The sequence below is a fragment of the Eulemur rufifrons genome, chromosome 18 (genome assembly GCF_041146395.1).
Source record: "Eulemur rufifrons isolate Redbay chromosome 18, OSU_ERuf_1, whole genome shotgun sequence".
Taxonomy (NCBI): domain Eukaryota; kingdom Metazoa; phylum Chordata; class Mammalia; order Primates; family Lemuridae; genus Eulemur; species Eulemur rufifrons.
The window spans coordinates 36,352,680-36,370,435 of record NC_091000.1 but is presented as its reverse complement, the minus strand read 5'-3'; the positions used below and the strand labels follow the sequence as shown (position 1 = coordinate 36,370,435).

Genomic DNA, 17,756 nt, shown 5'->3' with positions numbered 1-17,756 from the left:
ATTTTCTGAGTTGAGATCACCACTCTGAGGAGAATGTAGCCTACTTTTAGAAATATAATTTTTGGGGTCCTTCTTTTTGCATTCATTCTTGTGAGCTCTAAATATTTTTGGTCAAGTTTGTTTTTTGTTTTGTTTTTATTGTTTTTTTCTTTTTCTTTCTTTTTTTTTTTTTTTGAGACAGAGTCTCACTCTGTTGCCCGGGCTAGAGTGAGTGCCGTGGCATCAGCCTAGCTCACAGCAACCTCAAACTCCTGGGCTTAAGTGATCCTACCGCCTCAGCCTCCCGAGTAGCTGGGACTACAGGCATGCGCCACCATGCCTGGCTAATTTTTTTTGTATATATATATTTTAGTTGTCCATATAATTTCTTTCTATTTTTAGTAGAGACGGGGTCTCGCTCTTGCTCAGGCTGGTCTCGAACTCCTGACCTCCAGCGATCCACCCGCCTCGGCCTCCCAGAGTGCTAGGATTACAGGCGTGAGCCACCGCGCCCGGCCGTTTTTATTGTTTTTTTGTTTGTTTTGAGACAAGGTCTCTCTCTGTCCTCTGTCACCCAGGTTAGAGTGCAGTGCAATCATAGTTCATTGCAGCCATGAACTCCTGGGCTCAACTGATCCTCCTGCCTTAGCCTCCTGAGTAGCTAGGACTGTAGGTGCACACCACCATGCCCAGCTAATTTTTTTTTTTTTTTTTGGTAGAGATGGGGTCTTGCTATGTTGCCCAGGCTGGTCTTGAACTGCTGGCTTCAAGCAATCCTCCTGCCTCAGCCTCCCAAAGTTTTGGGATTATAGGCATGAGCCACCACACCTAGCCTGGTAAAGTTTTTTGGTGTGTCCTAATTGGATATATCTAGAATTTTATATTCTTCCTTTCATTAACTTTTTAGGAGAAAATTATTTTTCTGAAATTCAGATTTAGTTAATAGTGATTACCTACGTAAGTCAGGAACTGTTTCACATACATTATAAAATAACATTCTGCGCGGTAACTGCTAATCTCATTTTACAGATGGTAGGGAATTGAGTCTCGGAGAGGTTAAATGGCTTCACAATATAAGAGCTGGGATGTAAACCTAGGCTTCTTGACTTCAAGGCCATTGAGGTTTCCACTCCACAGATGTTCCTGTTATTGTGTCAAATGCATGTAGCTCATACCCTGTCCCAAACAAATGTAGTCAGTGAGTTCTTTATTATTATGAATTTCATTGATAAGGTAGTTCTATGGCTATTCTTCTATGTGCTTATTTTCTTCCAATCATCATTTAATTGGTAATTTTGAATTATTTAGAATCGGAATTATCATCCCACTCTCCTGGCTGTATAAGGAGTTAAGCTGTTTTATGAAACAACCTGCTCTCAGCCGTGTCTCTAATGGGCTGTTGGACCTGGGATAATTCATTTAAATTCACTGTATCTCTGTCTCCTCCTCTGTGAAGTTTGAGCAAGATGATCGATCACTGAGGGTCTTTCCATGCTTACGATCCTCCTGGAACTAGAGAGGATTCTTTATTGATGGCAATATTGCAAATCCACACCTCAACTCTTATAAATAGCTTAATATGAGTGTGTTTTTGTACTTAGAATTTAACTACTTGAACTAGAAAAGTTTAAAAATAATTCTTTATAATGATAGGATAACTTTAACTGAAAATACTGCTTTTTTTCTGTGGCATTAACCCAAAATGCACAAGAGACTAGCAACTTGTGGCATAGAGGTTAAATGGGGCATGTTGGTCTGTATGGACATTGGTGGCAAATTTGATTCTCCTGGCAACAATTACAGCAAATCTGTTTAATCTGAGAAAGTGAGAATGAGATGTATAAGTGGATAGTTGAGAAATTAGCAGGAACAATGTGAAAATCCAACATGAAATCCAAAGTGTTTCTAGCTATTAAATTGTTTAGCACTGACAAAAAGTGTCAGTCATTCCAAAAGGATCAAGAAAGAGATAGATTTCATAGATGAGTAAATGTGAAAGAAAAGTCAAAGAAGGAGAGAGGAGAGCAGTGATTCTCAAAGGATGTGGAGAGGCAAATCTGTAAGTATGACTATGAGACCTCTGTCCTTGTTCTGCATCAAGAGTGGCAATACTACTCTGCTGCCCGTGGGGGCCTGTTATTAATACTAATGACCTCTGGTGTGAAGGGACAGAATCAGGTTCAAAGCCACTGGTTTAAAACAACGTAAATCGACTCCTTAATTACCTTTTAGATATTATTCATACTTTAAAATTTATCCTTGTTGAAGTAGCAAATTGATTTTGCAAAATGATTTTTAGATTTTTTTTTTTTACACTGTTGTTAAAAACTACAGGCACATTTTTTTTTGACTGTGGTTACATGTGTGGATGTCCTGGTCTGTAAAGGCAAATCTTTGCAGCAACATATTTCTTTAATCTCTGAAACTATGGTTCATCAACTCTTCTTTTCCATCTGAGTGTGCAGGGTAGGTCAAAACAGTGGCATGGCAAGACAGTCTTGCTCCTGAATTCCTTTGAAAGCTTAGGCAACTGGGTTCACTCTTTTTTCTCCCTTTCCTCTTCTATAACCCCTTCTTTTTTTCTCTTAGCACTCATGAATAGTGCACAGCAAAAATGCCCCGTGGAAGAGGTATGTTTGTGACAATAACATGAAGTCTTTTAAAAGTGCTATGTCTGCTGATTCCAGCTTTAGTGATGGTGGTGATGTGATGGTAGCACAGTCGGGTGAGCCTCTGACTTAATGAAACCACTCTTACCAGTCAGACATACCATGCAGAGCTCTGTGTTCTCTTTTATTCCAATAGACAAAATGTACTGCAGCGTGGTTTAGCTCTTGATAAAAATATAACAGTCAAACCAGTTGATGATATGAATATAAGGACAATCTTCCAAGTTGAGATCCAGCGGTTTTGGTTTCAGATGTTAGAGATTTGCCTTGCCACCCAGCATAGGTTCACCTGTCACAGCTCCAATCCCAGCCTAAATGTCATTCCCACCCCCCATCTCCACCCTTGCCTCCCCCAGCTTTGGCAGCCTCCTTGTTCAGAGAGAAGCAGAAGTTAGTAGGAGAAAGAAAAAAAAGATCCATACTTTTAATCTTTTCAAATGAAAAGAATTTAAAAAATGGAGTATTGGAAAGATATGAAAGCAACTAGTTGAAATAGATCATATCTGAAATAAATTCCCTTTGTGCACAAATCTTTACAGTATAGCATTGGAAGATTTTTTTTCCCAAAGGGACATTTAGAATATGCTCCTTTAAAATAGAGATAATGTACTCTATTACATAAAAATTGACCCCATATGTGACATATTTTCCAGATTGTTTAAGACTTGATTTACTTTATAAAATAAAACTTGGAAAAAATTTAAACTATCATTATATTTAATAACTGTCTTCTTTTCTCTGTTCATTCTTCAAATTATTTTCAGAACCACAGAATGTGCTTTGGGGAGTTTTTGAAATCTATATTTTCTTATGCAATTCAAATATATAACTACAATTAACTTTATGCCAATAAAAAGATCATTTTGATTTACTTTTCTACTTAGGAATATTAAAATTTATACATTCTATATGATGCCAAGTATAAGCTAATGTTTTCCAATTATACTCTATAAAAATTTAAACCTTTACTGAATGAACTGATTTTGTACTAAACCAGTTTATTCTTTCTTCTATAGCTTCTCGGACTTCTATTCAGAGTGAACTTCATCGAGATAGGAGGTATGGTTATATTTATAACAGAGGGCATATATTCTGCTAATTATTGAAATAAAATTGTGCCATCAGTTAGGAGGTTAAGTATTTCTCTATTCTGCCTCGTCAATACATCTCCGGAATAAATCTATAAGTTTAAATGATGAATATTTTGCCTGAGAGAAGTGATACAGGCCTGAAAATGTTCTTTTGATTTGTAATTATTTACTAAAGTTGATTTTCTAAATGTTTATTAAACAATGCTACATGTAAAGCATTGTTATAACTGCTTTGAAGAAATGCTTTGTACCTCATAGCTACCTAGTAAATGTGCCTAGATAAATAGATAGGTGACAGGATAGAAAATTGAATGGAAAGATAAGAAAGGAAAAGAGGCAGGCAGGAAGGATAGATAGCTGGATGAATAAATGGTGGATGGCTGGTTGCAGAAAGGAGAGAGTAGCTGGAGAGTTAGAAGGAAGGACCAATGGACAGACAGATAGTAAAATGGATGGAAGGATAGATGTATGGACAAAGAGAAGAATGGAAGCGTGGACAGCTAGATAAGTGGATAGAGAAGTTTTTATAAGTCATGGTTCCTGCTTTCAAATTTCTTATAGTATTCTATAGAATAATGAAGAGTCAGACAGAACCAAGTTCACCATTTCCCTCCATGTGACCTTGATCAAGCTGGTCAACCTCATTAGCTTCTGTATCCTCATCTTTAAAATAATTCCAGTCATACCTACATCACAAGGTTGTCATAAGAATAAATGCACATATGATACTTAACATTTGTTAAGTAGTAACTCTATTTAGTTAAACAAAAGCTATAAGCAGAGGTTTTTAGGGAATGCAATTCAAGTTTAATTAATGGTCAAGTTCTGCTCTTTCACAAGCTAGCATGAGTGTGTGCATATATACACAATTTTGACAATGACAGTGCTTTTTTATTTTTATTTGCCATAGAGTGTTAGAGAAAAGCAGAGTAGGTATCCTAATTTGTTAGGTGAGAAAACTGAAGCTCAGAGATGTTGGTTGATTTGCTCAGTGTCATACAATTGGTGTTTGTTAGGAAATCATGTTAAAGACAATTTAAACATCAGAATGTAGAATCAGTTTAAGAATAGGATGAAAGAAGCCATGCCTAAATCACTATGGCTCCTCAGTATTAAAGAATAATCATCAAATCATATCCAAAACTGTTCAGGAACACAGAGACACCTATCAGGGTCTAGAAGTAAACATGTAAACTCAAAACACTTAAAGATACCTTTGAATTGGGACAGAGATGGGGTGAGGAAGAAGAGGTAATTTTTATACAGTAATTTTCATTTCAGAGTATGTACTAACAGAAAACCAAACAATTCCATTTAATCAGTATGTTTTTCTACCATTCTCTGTATGCTTGTCCTATAGGCTAGATAGCAGCAGACAGAGCCCTGGAATGAACAGATTGTATGGGCCTTACTTAGTTCTTATCTTTAACATCCAAGGCAGAGCCAAGTGTGCTCAGGGTACATCTCTAACTTTTGAAGGCCAAAATCATAGAGGATGACTGTCATTTAGTCCTTTGCAGCCTGTCACAGGTCATTTCTGTGAATGTGGTAGTTCTTACAACTTTTTTGGGCAGTGGTGGTTTTCATGAATCTTTGAACATTTGCAGAAAGAGGGACAATAGCTTGTTACCAACCTGCAATAGCTTACTGAGGCTTCTGTCCACTAGGCGCCCAGAGATCACCATTGTGGCAGCTGAGCCATTGAGGCCAGCCTCGTGGTTTCCAGGAGCCCCACTCCCAGGACTGGGATTTTCCCCGTCTTCTGCCGCAGGCCCTTGGAGGCCAAATGAGCTGGTTCCTGCTGAGGTAAATAAACATTCTGTTATCTCTTTGCCTGTTTATTTTTAAAATGAAATTCAATGATAAGAACAGTGAGACTTGGCTATTGCCCATAGATGTCTAAAAATCTTCATTCTTTGTTTTTTAGCTCCCACCATCCTATGAACAAGTCATAAAAGAAATAAACCAAGTTCAAGTTAATACTACAAATAATAATAATGCTGCTGCCACTCCAAGGCACACTATTACTTCTGCAACTCAGACTGACTTTTCAGAAGAAATAGACAACGATCTGCCTCAAAGTAATGCAAGTAATTTGTCTTCCCTAATTCTGACCTCCTTTTAGGGAAGTAATCAGTAGGCTTCTGTCCCTTAAAATTATTTGCAATTTGTGCATAAGTCATTGAGCTCTGCTTCCCAGTCAGTGTGATCACTGCGTGTTTACTTTCTTTGGGTACGCAGTGATTACTATAGTAGATCATTCTCACGAGCTACAGCCCCCATCTATTGGCTTCATCCTAGTTTATATCACAAAAACATCATCTGTTTAACTCATGGTGGATATTAATGCTGATACCCTTTATTTCCATTGAGAAGGATGTTATATTTAGCAACTTAAACTTAGGATAGCATACTAAGGGTGATTGTCTTATTAGTCTTTTTTAAAGAATTGTATTAGGGTAACAGAGATAAGAGTAAGTTGCTTTGGAATAGTAAAGGGTTAGAAATGTTGGAATTTTGACAACCAGAGAGAAATGATTCATGTGATAAGTCTCATGAGAATCAGGAATTTAATGGTGTTTTAAAATATTATATAATGAATGTTTCTTATATGAACCAATAATAACTTGAAGAACACTTTCTGCAAGAAGCTGAGTATAAACATTTCCCCATTGATTTTGGAATCACTTTTTACTAACTAAGGAAACCCAAATCTCTTGATATTCCACATGTATGTTTTTAAAAATCTGTGTATCTTCTATATTTTTTTCTTTTGAATTGTAACATTACAAATTTTTTTTTGGTCTTGTCAGCACTCCAGGCACCTCTCAAGCCTCTCCAGCCTTCCCCAGCAGTCTCATCTGGCAATCTTTTGACAAATGTGGAGCCTTTAATAGTTTTTGATATTTCCGAAGAACAGAATTGTCCAGAAAACCCCAGTGCTACAAGATGTCCAGTGCCAAAACCAAGATCAAAAAGCAACCTCAGACCAGTAGCCAGAGATACTCACATTAAAGAGCAAAGTCACCAGAAAATCAGCCCAGCGGCCACGGAAGAGGAGTCATCCCCAGGCCGGCCCCAGTCTCTGTTGGACAATACCAACGACTTAGACAGTCAGGCAGTGATGAACATTATGAACACAGAACAAAGCCAAAATAGTATTGTTTCAAGAATCAAAGCATTTGAGGGTCAGACAAATATAGAAACCTCAGGACTGCCCAAGAAACCAGAAATTACTCCCCGTACACTTCCCTCCAGGCCTGCTGTTTCCTCAGGGAAACCCTCCGTGGCTCCCAAACCAGCTGCTACCAGAGCTTCTGGAGAATGGGACTCTTGGACTGAAAGCAGACTCAAGGTGACCTCCAAGGAAGGGCTCACCCCATACCCTCCACCACAAGAAGTGGGAAGCATCCCAGTAACCAAACCTGAATTGCCAAAGAAACCAAATCCTGGCCTTATACGAAGTGTTAATCATGAGATAACGGGAGGAGGGCCCCTGGCAGAGAGCCCTGATGGTGGGAAGAAAGTCCCAACTCCTGCTCCACGGCCTTTGCTGCCGAAGAAATCAGTTTCCTCAGAAAATCCCACCTGCCCTCCGCTGAAACCCGTCACTGTTCCTCCCCGACTTTCAGTGGCATCACAAGCCAAAGCATTCAGGTCACTGGGAGAAGGGCCCCCGGCTAAGCCCCCAGGTCCAGTTCTGCAAAGCAAGCCCCTGGGTGATATTGACCTCATCAGCTTTGATGATGATGTTTTACCCACCCCATCTGGGAACCTGGCTGAAGAATCTGTTGGTTCAGAGATGGCTCTAGGTGAGTCAAAATCAGAAGTGGAGGGGAATCTAAACTCGTCATAGGATATCTTACATGGCACTTGCTGTTTTAGTTTCCAACTACATAAGTTACTGAGGTACGTGTGGGCACATACACATGCATGTGTGTCTATAGAGACAGAGTCAGGGATTAACAGAGAGAGGTTAAGAAACATGGAGCTAGGAGGGTAATGAAGACAGAGAGGGAAAGGACTATATGGGATGGGGGAAAGGAAACAGAAATGGGGAAACACACACATCCATTACTATTATATGAGCCAGAAGCAAGCTGACGGGGGCCAGGGACTAAACTAGGTTGTGGGGCTGGCTCTTACTCTGGCAGGTGGATGTTCAGGCTTCACATTGAAAGGATCCAAGGAGGTGGTTGGGGGAACATGGCATTAGAAAGATGCAGAGGAAACTTCTCATAGATGGGAAGCCATGCAGGGGCCCCAGCAGGGCTCCTCTGAGGAACTGTGGAACTGGCCCCAGCTGGAGTGCTAGGAGAAGGGCCGGCTCCAGGGGAGGACTCTGACAAGAGCAATGTAAGGAGTGAGGAACCAGCCACATGTTACAAAATTTTTTTCTGTGATCTTCACAGAACATCTCCCCTTGGGAATGCAGAGTTTTATAAATAAAATTCAACAGTTGTAACTTTGCTGCGAAGATCAGGACAATTAAATTTCCCAAGAGGCAGAGTGTGTTTTCTTTTCTCACACTGTTCAGATGGAGGGTGTTATGGTAAAGCTTATCTTTGATTTGTCAAACTAAGCTGCTCTACTTGTCATTGATAAGATTCCTTTTACTAGTGTTTACTTATTTGGGTGGAATTTGTGAACATATGAACTTAATAGTATTTTCAAAAGGTTAACTGTCATCTTATAAATGTTTAATATGCATCAAAATGGTACACGCTGTGATTTCAACACTAAATTCTGCACTGCACAGGTGCATTTTAAATGACAACAAACACATACAGTACTTATTAAATATTTACCATGCACACAACATTGTAACTGGCAATGGCATATAAACTAAGAGACATGTTTCTTGTCCTTAAAGGGTGGAAGGAAAAACATTAGAATATATTGAGCTTCTGCAATGTACCTAACGCTCTGCTAAGTACTTAGACATACATTATTTTAATATTTACAACAACCCTCTGTGAGATATCATTGGCCTCAGTTTGTAAATGAATCAATGGACAACTTGCCTAGTGTCATAAAACTAACAATTTTCCAAGCTAGGACTCAACTTAGTGTTTTTATTCTAAGTCTAGTTTATTTTTCACCATATCATGTTGCTACCCAACATTTTCATGAATCCTTAACCAGGCAACACTTTAAAAACTTTTCAGATCTTTGTCAATAGCATTTTCTTATATAAACCTTTTTGGTGGTACAAGCTTCAGAGGACGTCAGGGATGGATAAATCCAACCGCAGCAAGCTATTAAGGTGTGGAAACAGTACAAGCCAAAGAAATATTGCCTTTTATAGCACCTGCTAGATTCTATGAGGATGGCAACTTGGTTAATAATTGCTGAGAACTTAATTTGTATCATCAAGCAGATAATTATAGTCATCTTCAAAAAGTAAGGTCAACAATACACTTTTAACATGAACATAGTCTCATGCTTCATACTCAGCCTTTTCTGCTTCTTGATCTGTCACTTTATTGCACAACACTTAATTATTGAGGCAGTCTTGTAGCAAAATGTGTAATTTACTTGCCCTATCCTACTGTAACCATTGCACTTGACTATGGAGTTATACTGAACTGAATACTTCATATGCTTTCTAAACCTGTTCCTCCTCCTATATTTTCCACCTCACTAGTGACACCATGGCACACCCAGCCTTCCCTAGAGAAACCCAGAGATCATCCCTGAGTTTTCTCACCACGTCACACAGACCCCACCACAACTGCTGTGTTACCTTGGGCAATTAACTTAACCTCATCACAGTGCCTGGGTTTCCTCGTCTATAAGACACATTAGTACTCCTACTCTTCCTGGAGGCTATTGCAAGGGTTAAATATGACTATGCAGGAAAGAAAGCCCTATCACATTGTCTGAAACATGGTGACCATTAAGTAGTAGCTATTATTGTTACTTCTCTGGCTTCATATCCAGTTAATTACCAACTGCTGCTGGTTTCATCTTCTGTATAGTTCTTGACTCTGCCTCTCATTTCCATCCCTCCTTGTACTGCCCCAGGTTAGGCCTCTATGCTCAGGTTACTGCAGTGGCCCCCTAAGTTGAGCCCATTCAAACAAACCCATCATCCAAGGGATTTTTCTAGAGTGCACATTGGCCCTTATTGCTTCCCTATTTGTTACTCTCCAAAGGCCTCCAGGATCACCTCTGAACTCCTCAACATGTGGAGGGATTTTTTTTTGTTTTTTGACTTAGGGCTTTATGACCTTTTGATGGTATTTCAGTAGCACTGTCGTAAATAAAGGTTTATGATCTCTTTGTGAAACCTTGCCTAATCATCCAGGCATCAGGCAGAAACTGGAAGAGGAACACAGGGGAAGGAAGAGTAAGTCACAAATACAGCCTTCCTTCACTTTCTCTTCCCTCAAAAATAAAGAAAATCTAATAAAATAGTGTGCATAAAATGAAGTTGCCATATTAAGCTCAAATAATAGAGATCAGAAAATACTGAAGCTATGAAAACATTGTAAAGATTAGAAAAATTATTAAAGGAAAACTCATAAAACAGGCAATTTAATATTGGATTCATTTCTTGGGTAGAATGCCTTCCAGGTTAATGTAATGGAGCTGAGAAGTATTAGCAGTTCCTCTTCACACCTTTACAAATCTTACCCAGTTGTCAAAAAAACGCAGAACGTTTCTGCTGTCAGCCCCATTACACAGACCAGAATAATAGTTTAGCAGTTAATTTCTGGTATTAATAGAACTCAAGGGAAAGAAATGACAGAAAAGCAAGCCAGGGATGGTGAAACTAATTATGATGACAAGCATATTATTAGAGACGGGTAATGGGCGGAAAACTACTTTATCATCAATGTTTTTCCCAACCCAGTAATGAAGACCATGTGGATATTAGGTGTAAAGAGGCCTGCTTGTTTGGCAGCAGGTGTTGGTGTGAGGGGCTAGAAGGAAGAGAATAAACACTGCAAATAAGAGTAGAGAAAAATGCCATTGACTTTCCTTAGATTTGGATAGGAAATTATTCTTGAGATGCTCTGTGTCTCTTCTGTAGAAGCAAGAGCAAACAGTCTGTGACAGAATTATGGCAGCGAGGTTCTTAACCCTTTCTAGATTACAGAATTCTGACAATCTGAGGTAGCCTGTGAATCTTTTATCTCCGTTGAAAATAGCCATTAGCACATGTGTGCACAATTCAAGGTACCATTTCCAGAGCTTCCAGGGCCCATTTTGGGCTCCAGATTAAGGACTTCTACTATAGAATATTGGAAATAAACTTCAGTGGACTGCTAAGTAAATTATGGTGCATCCATAGCAATGGAGTATAGTATGATAATTAAAAGGAGGTAGACCTCTATCTCCTACTAGGGATGAACCTCCAAGATGTTACTAGGTGAAAAATGCAAGGTACAGGATAGTATTTGTGGTGTTTTAGCTACAGTTTGTGTTAAATGTCAAATGCAACATATTTACAAAGATGTATAAAAAGTTGGTAGCAAAAGTTGTCTTTTATGAGGGAACTTGATAGACAGGAGAGGATGAGGGAACCTGGTTCTATCCATGTACTTTTTGATCCCTTTTGAATTGCAGACCATGCGCAAGCATTACCTTTAATAAAATAGTTAATTAGTGAATAATCTTTCCTAAATAGGTGAATATAAGCATAATTAGGCTGAAAGAAACTGGGAGAGTTACCTTTTTGCTTCAAAGAGAGAACTGCTTCCCCCACTGATCCTCAGCCTTGTGATGAGTAGAAATTTTAAAAACAATAAAATAGTGATTTTTCTAAATAGTTATATTAATATTATTCAAGGTTACAAATGGAAGCTAATTATTATGAACTAAACATGTCTAAATTAGGTCAATTCAGAAACATATATCTGTATTATTTCCCTTTTAAATAGAATCCCCCCAAAAGAGATTTCAAGTGGTTTTTGTATTGATTTGTTTGGCAGAGGTGTTATTTCAGCTTGAAATTTCTTGTGATTGAATTTATTTTACTGGATTTTTTTTCAGTTACAAAAGTAAAACATATTTGTTGTAACAAGTCAAACAATTCAGAGATTTTAGTAAAAAAAAAAAAAAAATTAATCTCCCTCCAGTCCATTCAAATCTCCACAGTAACCAGTATGAACAAAGTCTGTAGCTTTCTGTGCCTTTGGTGAAACTAATACAAACCAAAGCTTGCAAACATATACATAGTCCATATACATGGACTTTCCCCCAAAACAGTTATACTATATATATATATATATATATATATATATATATCTGTTACTCAGCAGGGTGCTTTTTTTATTCAACAATGAAACTTACCATTTCTCTTCAGGCTAATAGGTCTAAGTCTAATTCATTGTTTCCTTTTACCTGCCTAGTTTTCCGTAGTATGAGTATATCATAGTTGATTCAATGTTTCCCCTATTGGTGGACATTCAGGTTGTCTCTTTTGTTTTTAATTTCTGGGTGTTTTGTTTGTTTTTTGCCGCTACATAAAATGCTGTTGTAAATACTCTCATAAACATTTTCACTCCTACCAGTGCTTTTATTTCTGAAGAATAAATTTCCAAAAGTGGGACTGCTGGGTCAAAGGTTATGAACTTTAAATATTTTAACTGGTACTAATGATCCAATTTCCTAACTTGGTAGTGCCTGGAGTTCCCAAACATGAAGTGCCATCCTTGCTTTATATGTTGCCCATTTATCATTTCTGTTGGAAAAAATACCCTTCTCATGAAAAGACATAAAAAGTGAACTTCACACTGTGTAGCTAGAGAGAGACTTGCACACCACCAAGATGAAAAACAGGCCTCTGGCTCCACCTTCTCATTGAAGTGATGTTGTTTATCCTCTCCACTAATCTGCATGCCTCGCATGGATCACAGCCGGACAACACAACACGCAGACAGAGAGGCAGATGCAGAGCCTGCTGACTCAGTGAGCACAGCTGCGGGAGGTCATGAAACAGACCATTTCTGCCCAGCAGCCCGCAGTGGTGCAACACTAAGGCTTCCTTGCCTCACCTTATGGAGAAAGAATTTTTTTTTCCCCCAGAGACTTGTATAGTAGAATAATAATGCATGATCTGAGTGTCAACTATTAAAGAGCAGCTAATGGTATTAAAAATAAAGGACCAAAAAAGAGAGAGAAAGAGAGGGTAACTAGGACACTTTGAATACTTCATAAGTTGCACCTATGCTACTTAGATTGAAATCCTTCAGGTTAAAAAAAAAATAGCTGGACCCTTTAACAGGACAGGTGAGATCTGCCCACTGTGTATGCAGGATGTGGGGCAGGGTTTCCTGAGGCCAGTCCTCCAACAGTAAGCACATTTAGCTTCCCCCTGTGGCCAGCCCTTCAAGGGTGCTGATTGGCCTCTTTTTTCCTGTCCCTGCCGCCCTTGTGCATGCCCTCACTGCTGGAATGTGAGAGAGTGTGTAGTGTTACACTTGCCCAGAATTTGATTTGAGCTGGGAAACAATTTAAGTCATTCTATGCTCAAGATTTTCTTCCCTCTTCACTACCCACACACCCAAAAAACATCATTAACTAAAATTTTATACTAATAACCAACAGATTTTAGTTACCAAAAGCCACTGTTAAAGTGGAAATGCCATTTGAAAGGCAGGACACAGTGAATAAATATCAGAAGAACTATTAGAACACGTCCAATCCAGTTTTGGGAAAGACAAACAGTATCATTAATGGAGCTCTCCCCTCCCTCACCCAGCACACTCCTGTTTCATTCTGCAAACTGCTTCCCTTCTGCCCATACCTGAAGTTCTTCACCTTGCTCTTCTTTTTCCTTCCTTTTTCAATAGTACATCTCACCTTCTAATATACCACATGAATTGCTTTTCTATTATATTTATTGTTTATGGTCTCCATCTCTCTGCTGGGCTGTAAACTCCGTTGTTACAGCAAGTGTGACAGCAGGTGGTCCCGAGGACAAACCGAGCGGCACATGGAGAGTCAGAGAATCAAGGTTTATTCGCTGGCGGACTCAGAGGGGTCTCGCCACCAAATTCTGAGCCCCATCTACCCAATTTTTCCCACTTTTATGAAGTTGGGGTGGTCCGAGGAGTGGGGTCTCAGGTGGCTAATGCCTGCCAGGTAATAGGTTAGTTGATGTGTCAGGTAATAGGTTAGTATTATGTTGATGCACCAGGTAATAGGTTAGTTGATGTGCCAGGTAATAAGGTTAATCTTCCATGAGGGGTGGGGGTCTCAGGTGGCTGATGCACCAAGTAACAGATGCGGGTTTTCCTTATCACCATGAAGGCAGAGTTCTTTGCTTTGTTCACTAATGTATTCCCAGCATCTTGAATAGTGTTTAATGTGGAGTAGGCACCCAGTCAATATTGAATGAACAAAAGTGAAAAATCAAATTACAAAGAAATTGATATAAAATAATCCTGGTTTTGCTTTTCAAAATATCTATATAAAAATAACGCATCATATTTATAGAAAAAAATATGTAGAAAGATATATTTTAGATAACTAATACTTGAGAGATGAGATGACAAGAGATTTTCTATTTTATATATTAATGTTTCCCATTTTACAACAAGTATTACTTTGAAGTAAAAAATTGAGCTATAACAAAATAAGGAATTAAGGAATTTGGTTAAACCTAAAAATAGGAGTTTTGTTTGTTTTGGGGGGAAGGGACATAGGTTACAATGGAAGAAAATTGTATTATTATTACAGTAGTCTTTTATTTTTAGTTTGATGTTATTCCTTTGAAAATCTTGAGTTGGCTTTTTGGACTTAAGACTCACATCACTTGTGAGCTGATAGGTTTCCAGAGAGGGGTCATCAAATTCTCTTTTTCTCAGTAGCACAGTAATTATTATTTTAGCTAGTATGCCATCCGAGGAGCCTTCTTAGGTGGTAGATAAGAAACTAAAACTAGGATTGTAGTTTACCATCGTATCTCCTCACCCAGCACTGTTACTGGAACGTAATAAACATAAATATGTGAGCGAGTGACTAGTGAGAGAGTGATGCCTTTGGCAGGATATATGTGGTAGGATTGCCTGAGAGCTGGGTGCAAGGAAGGGGAGGTATTAGGTTGCTGAAAGGGCTTCTTATTAGCTCAGCTCTTCACGCATCCTACAAAGAGCTGGTCAGCAAAAAGGTACTTATTGAACTGCAGCTCATAACAGGCAGAATGTAAATGCTGTTCATCACAGGGGCTATGGAGTGCAGAGTTTTATAGGGAGTATCTCCCTACAGGCAAGATCCATAGAACAGATGCAGAATTACAGCATATACTCATTCTGCCTCTTGTTGAATAAAGGCAAAGGCAGCCTCAGGAGATCCTGTGTGCTGTATAGAGTATCTATTATAAAGCATTTTCTTTTATTTTTGCTAATCTATTTATTTTTAGGTTTCCCATCTTTTAAAAAATGTTATAGTCATTTTTCCAAACCACTAAAAAGAACATTTACATTAAAGAAAAAGACTGTTTCTTTCAGTGAAAAGGTTTTATAGCTGTGCTTGTGTTTAAAATACTTTTCCTAAGCATACATAGTCGATTTAAAATAAAACAGTTAAGATGGAGAAATTCCGAGGCATACATCCTTTCCCCAAAATTAAATATTTGAAGAGACATGTCCTATTTTATTTCTGGGATAAAATGTTTTTCATTTTCATATTACTGAAGTGTAGTTTTACTAAACTACTAAATCCCAGACTGCTGAGCACGTTCCCCGTGACAAGCATGGCACTGCATAGGATGACGGCCACTGGTGAGCCCTGTGAGTCAGTGTTCCTCTGGTGCAGGCACAGGGGATATAGAGGGTGAGAGTCCTTCCTTTCTGGGGGATCTGGGAGGCTTCAGAATGCAGGAAAGATTGTCTCCTTGTTTGAATTGCTCCTCATTTTCCGGTGGACACTTATGAAATGATTACTCTCCCCTGAAAGATAGCTTCTACATAATTCAAGATCATCGTGGATCTCTCTCATCAGAGAGAAGAAAAGCCGTATGAATTATTTACAGAGCACTAAGTTATTTCCTTTTATGAGGGCCAACTTTGTTTTTGTCTCTGCAAACTGAGATTTAGTTTATCTACGAATAGTTTTCCCTTGGGCATGAAAAATATGACTCTTAAAATATGAATGAGGTTTTTTGTTTGAGTCCATGTTAACTAAAACATGCAAAATAAACTATGTTTTTCATTAGATCCCTTTCAGCTCCCCACAAAAACAGAACCAACAAAAGAACAAGCAGTTCAACCAGCACCCACCAGGAAGCCCACTGTAATTCGAATTCCAGCCAAACCAGGAAAATGTAAGCACTTCTCTGCCTTCTTTATTTGCTTCTTCAAGAGCCTGGGAGAAATATATACTAATTTATCAATGTCTGCTTTTGAAATATGTGTAATCTAACATTTATTATTATTCATAGTCAAGGACGCATAAAAGCAAATTGTTTTTTTGCAATTCTTTGAGAATTAGTACAGTAAGTTTGGATTTCATTTTTCTTTAGTATTATCTTTAGGCAGAGAGAATAGAGGGAGACAGGGAGACTCAGAACAACTATAGTATCCCATGTTAGTGCCTCTGGTAAAGATTTGATGGGAAAGTAATCAAAATTAATAGTAAATAAAGGTGTATATGTCTATCAGGAGTATATTATTCAAATCAACATAATCTTAATATGGCTATGTGTGAATTGTATAAAGCGCAGTAACCAAAAGCTTTAAAAACATATAACAATGTATAAAAATATTTTTAAACTAGTGTAACATTACATTTTGATTTACTTCCTTACTTGATTTTTTTGCTTACTTGATTTTTTTAATGGTACAATGATTAAAATTCTTTATGAGCTTTAGTAAGTACTTCAAAAAGAAATCTGATATTGTAAGGGAGAAGACAAAAGGGCCAGAACTATTTATTTTAGGCCCCAGATTATTAAAATGTGTGGGCAAAAGTGTGTGTGTGTGTGTGTGTGTGTGTGTATGCATACTTGGTAGGTTCAGAGCGTTCGTTGGAGTGATCACAGAGCTCTCTCCATGGGCCTTTGATTTCATTTATCCTGAAATGCCTAGCAACGCATAGCCCAGATGTGTTCTTGCCTTTGTCAAACAAAAGATTCTCCTTTCCTCCTAACAGCAGAGTTAAATGTTCCGGTCTTTCACCTATAGCACCCAGGATTGTACTACAGGGATACCCTTTATTTTAGGGGTTTGGTTTTTTCTATAAAGCACTACCCAAAAGGATAAGATTGGTTTTAGTCTCTTCTTGATGTTTTTGTTATTAATTGATGGCTTTTAGCCAAGTAGTAAGAAGGTTGAACTGAGTTGCTATGAAGAATGAGGAGGAGAAAAAGTCAAGGGTACCAAATTCTGGTGGGTTCTAATTTCTCATATTTTAGTGTTAGAACAGGTGGCATATTTTTTTGATGGTGTTATGTAGCCTACAGATAAGTAAAATGATAGCTCATTGGGTTGTTTGCTTGTTTGCCTTCACTTTGTTAAATCTATTCTGGGTTTTAACAGGCATAGTGAGATACAATGATAATAAATATTGCCAGAGCTCATGTAGGGTGTTTGTTTGTTTGTTTGTTTGTTTGTTTTTTGAGACAGAGTCTCACTCTGTTGCCCGGGCTAGAATGCCGTGGCATCAGCCTAGCTCACAGCAACCTCAAACTCCTGAGTTCAAGTGATCCTTCTGCCTCAACCTCCCGAGTAGCTGGGACTGCAGGCATGCGCCACCATGCCCGGCTAATTTTTGTATATATTTTAGTTGTTTGGCCAATTTCTTTCCATTGTTTAGTAGAGACGGGGTCTCGCTCTTGCTCAGGCTGGTCTCGAACTCCTGAGCTCAAACGATCCACCTGCCTTGGCCTCCCAGAGTGCTAGGATTACAGGCGTGAGCCACTGCGTCTGGCCTCATGTGGGTTTTAAGTAATGCAACTTTTACACAAATTTAGTAATACAAATATTTAAACTTATTTTCCTGTTGTATCAGTGTTCCCATAGACCACCTCCAGGTTTGATGATTCTCTAGGAGGATCCACAGGACT

The 17,756-nt window shown here is 38.5% G+C and overlaps 1 protein-coding gene across 10 annotated transcripts in view; it reads left to right on the top strand.

Annotated features, from left to right (window-relative positions):
• The window catches only part of SH3D19 (SH3 domain containing 19), a 147,885-nt gene that overhangs the window by 99,932 nt on the left and 30,197 nt on the right, over window positions 1-17,756 (top strand). For 6 of the 10 annotated variants that reach the window (XM_069493702.1, XM_069493697.1, XM_069493705.1 and 3 more), the window contains 5 exons: window positions 3,665-3,707; window positions 5,407-5,545; window positions 5,667-5,820; window positions 6,553-7,551; window positions 15,909-16,016. In XM_069493702.1, the coding sequence (XP_069349803.1) occupies window positions 6,864-7,551; window positions 15,909-16,016 (796 nt within the window). In that variant the 5' untranslated portion in view covers window positions 3,665-3,707; window positions 5,407-5,545; window positions 5,667-5,820; window positions 6,553-6,863. Of the gene's footprint in view, window positions 1-2,568; window positions 2,610-3,664; window positions 3,708-5,406; window positions 5,546-5,666; window positions 5,830-6,552; window positions 7,552-15,908; window positions 16,017-17,756 lie in introns of those variants that run through there. The other 4 variants (XM_069493701.1, XM_069493706.1, XM_069493700.1 and 1 more) reach the window with 3 other exon arrangements.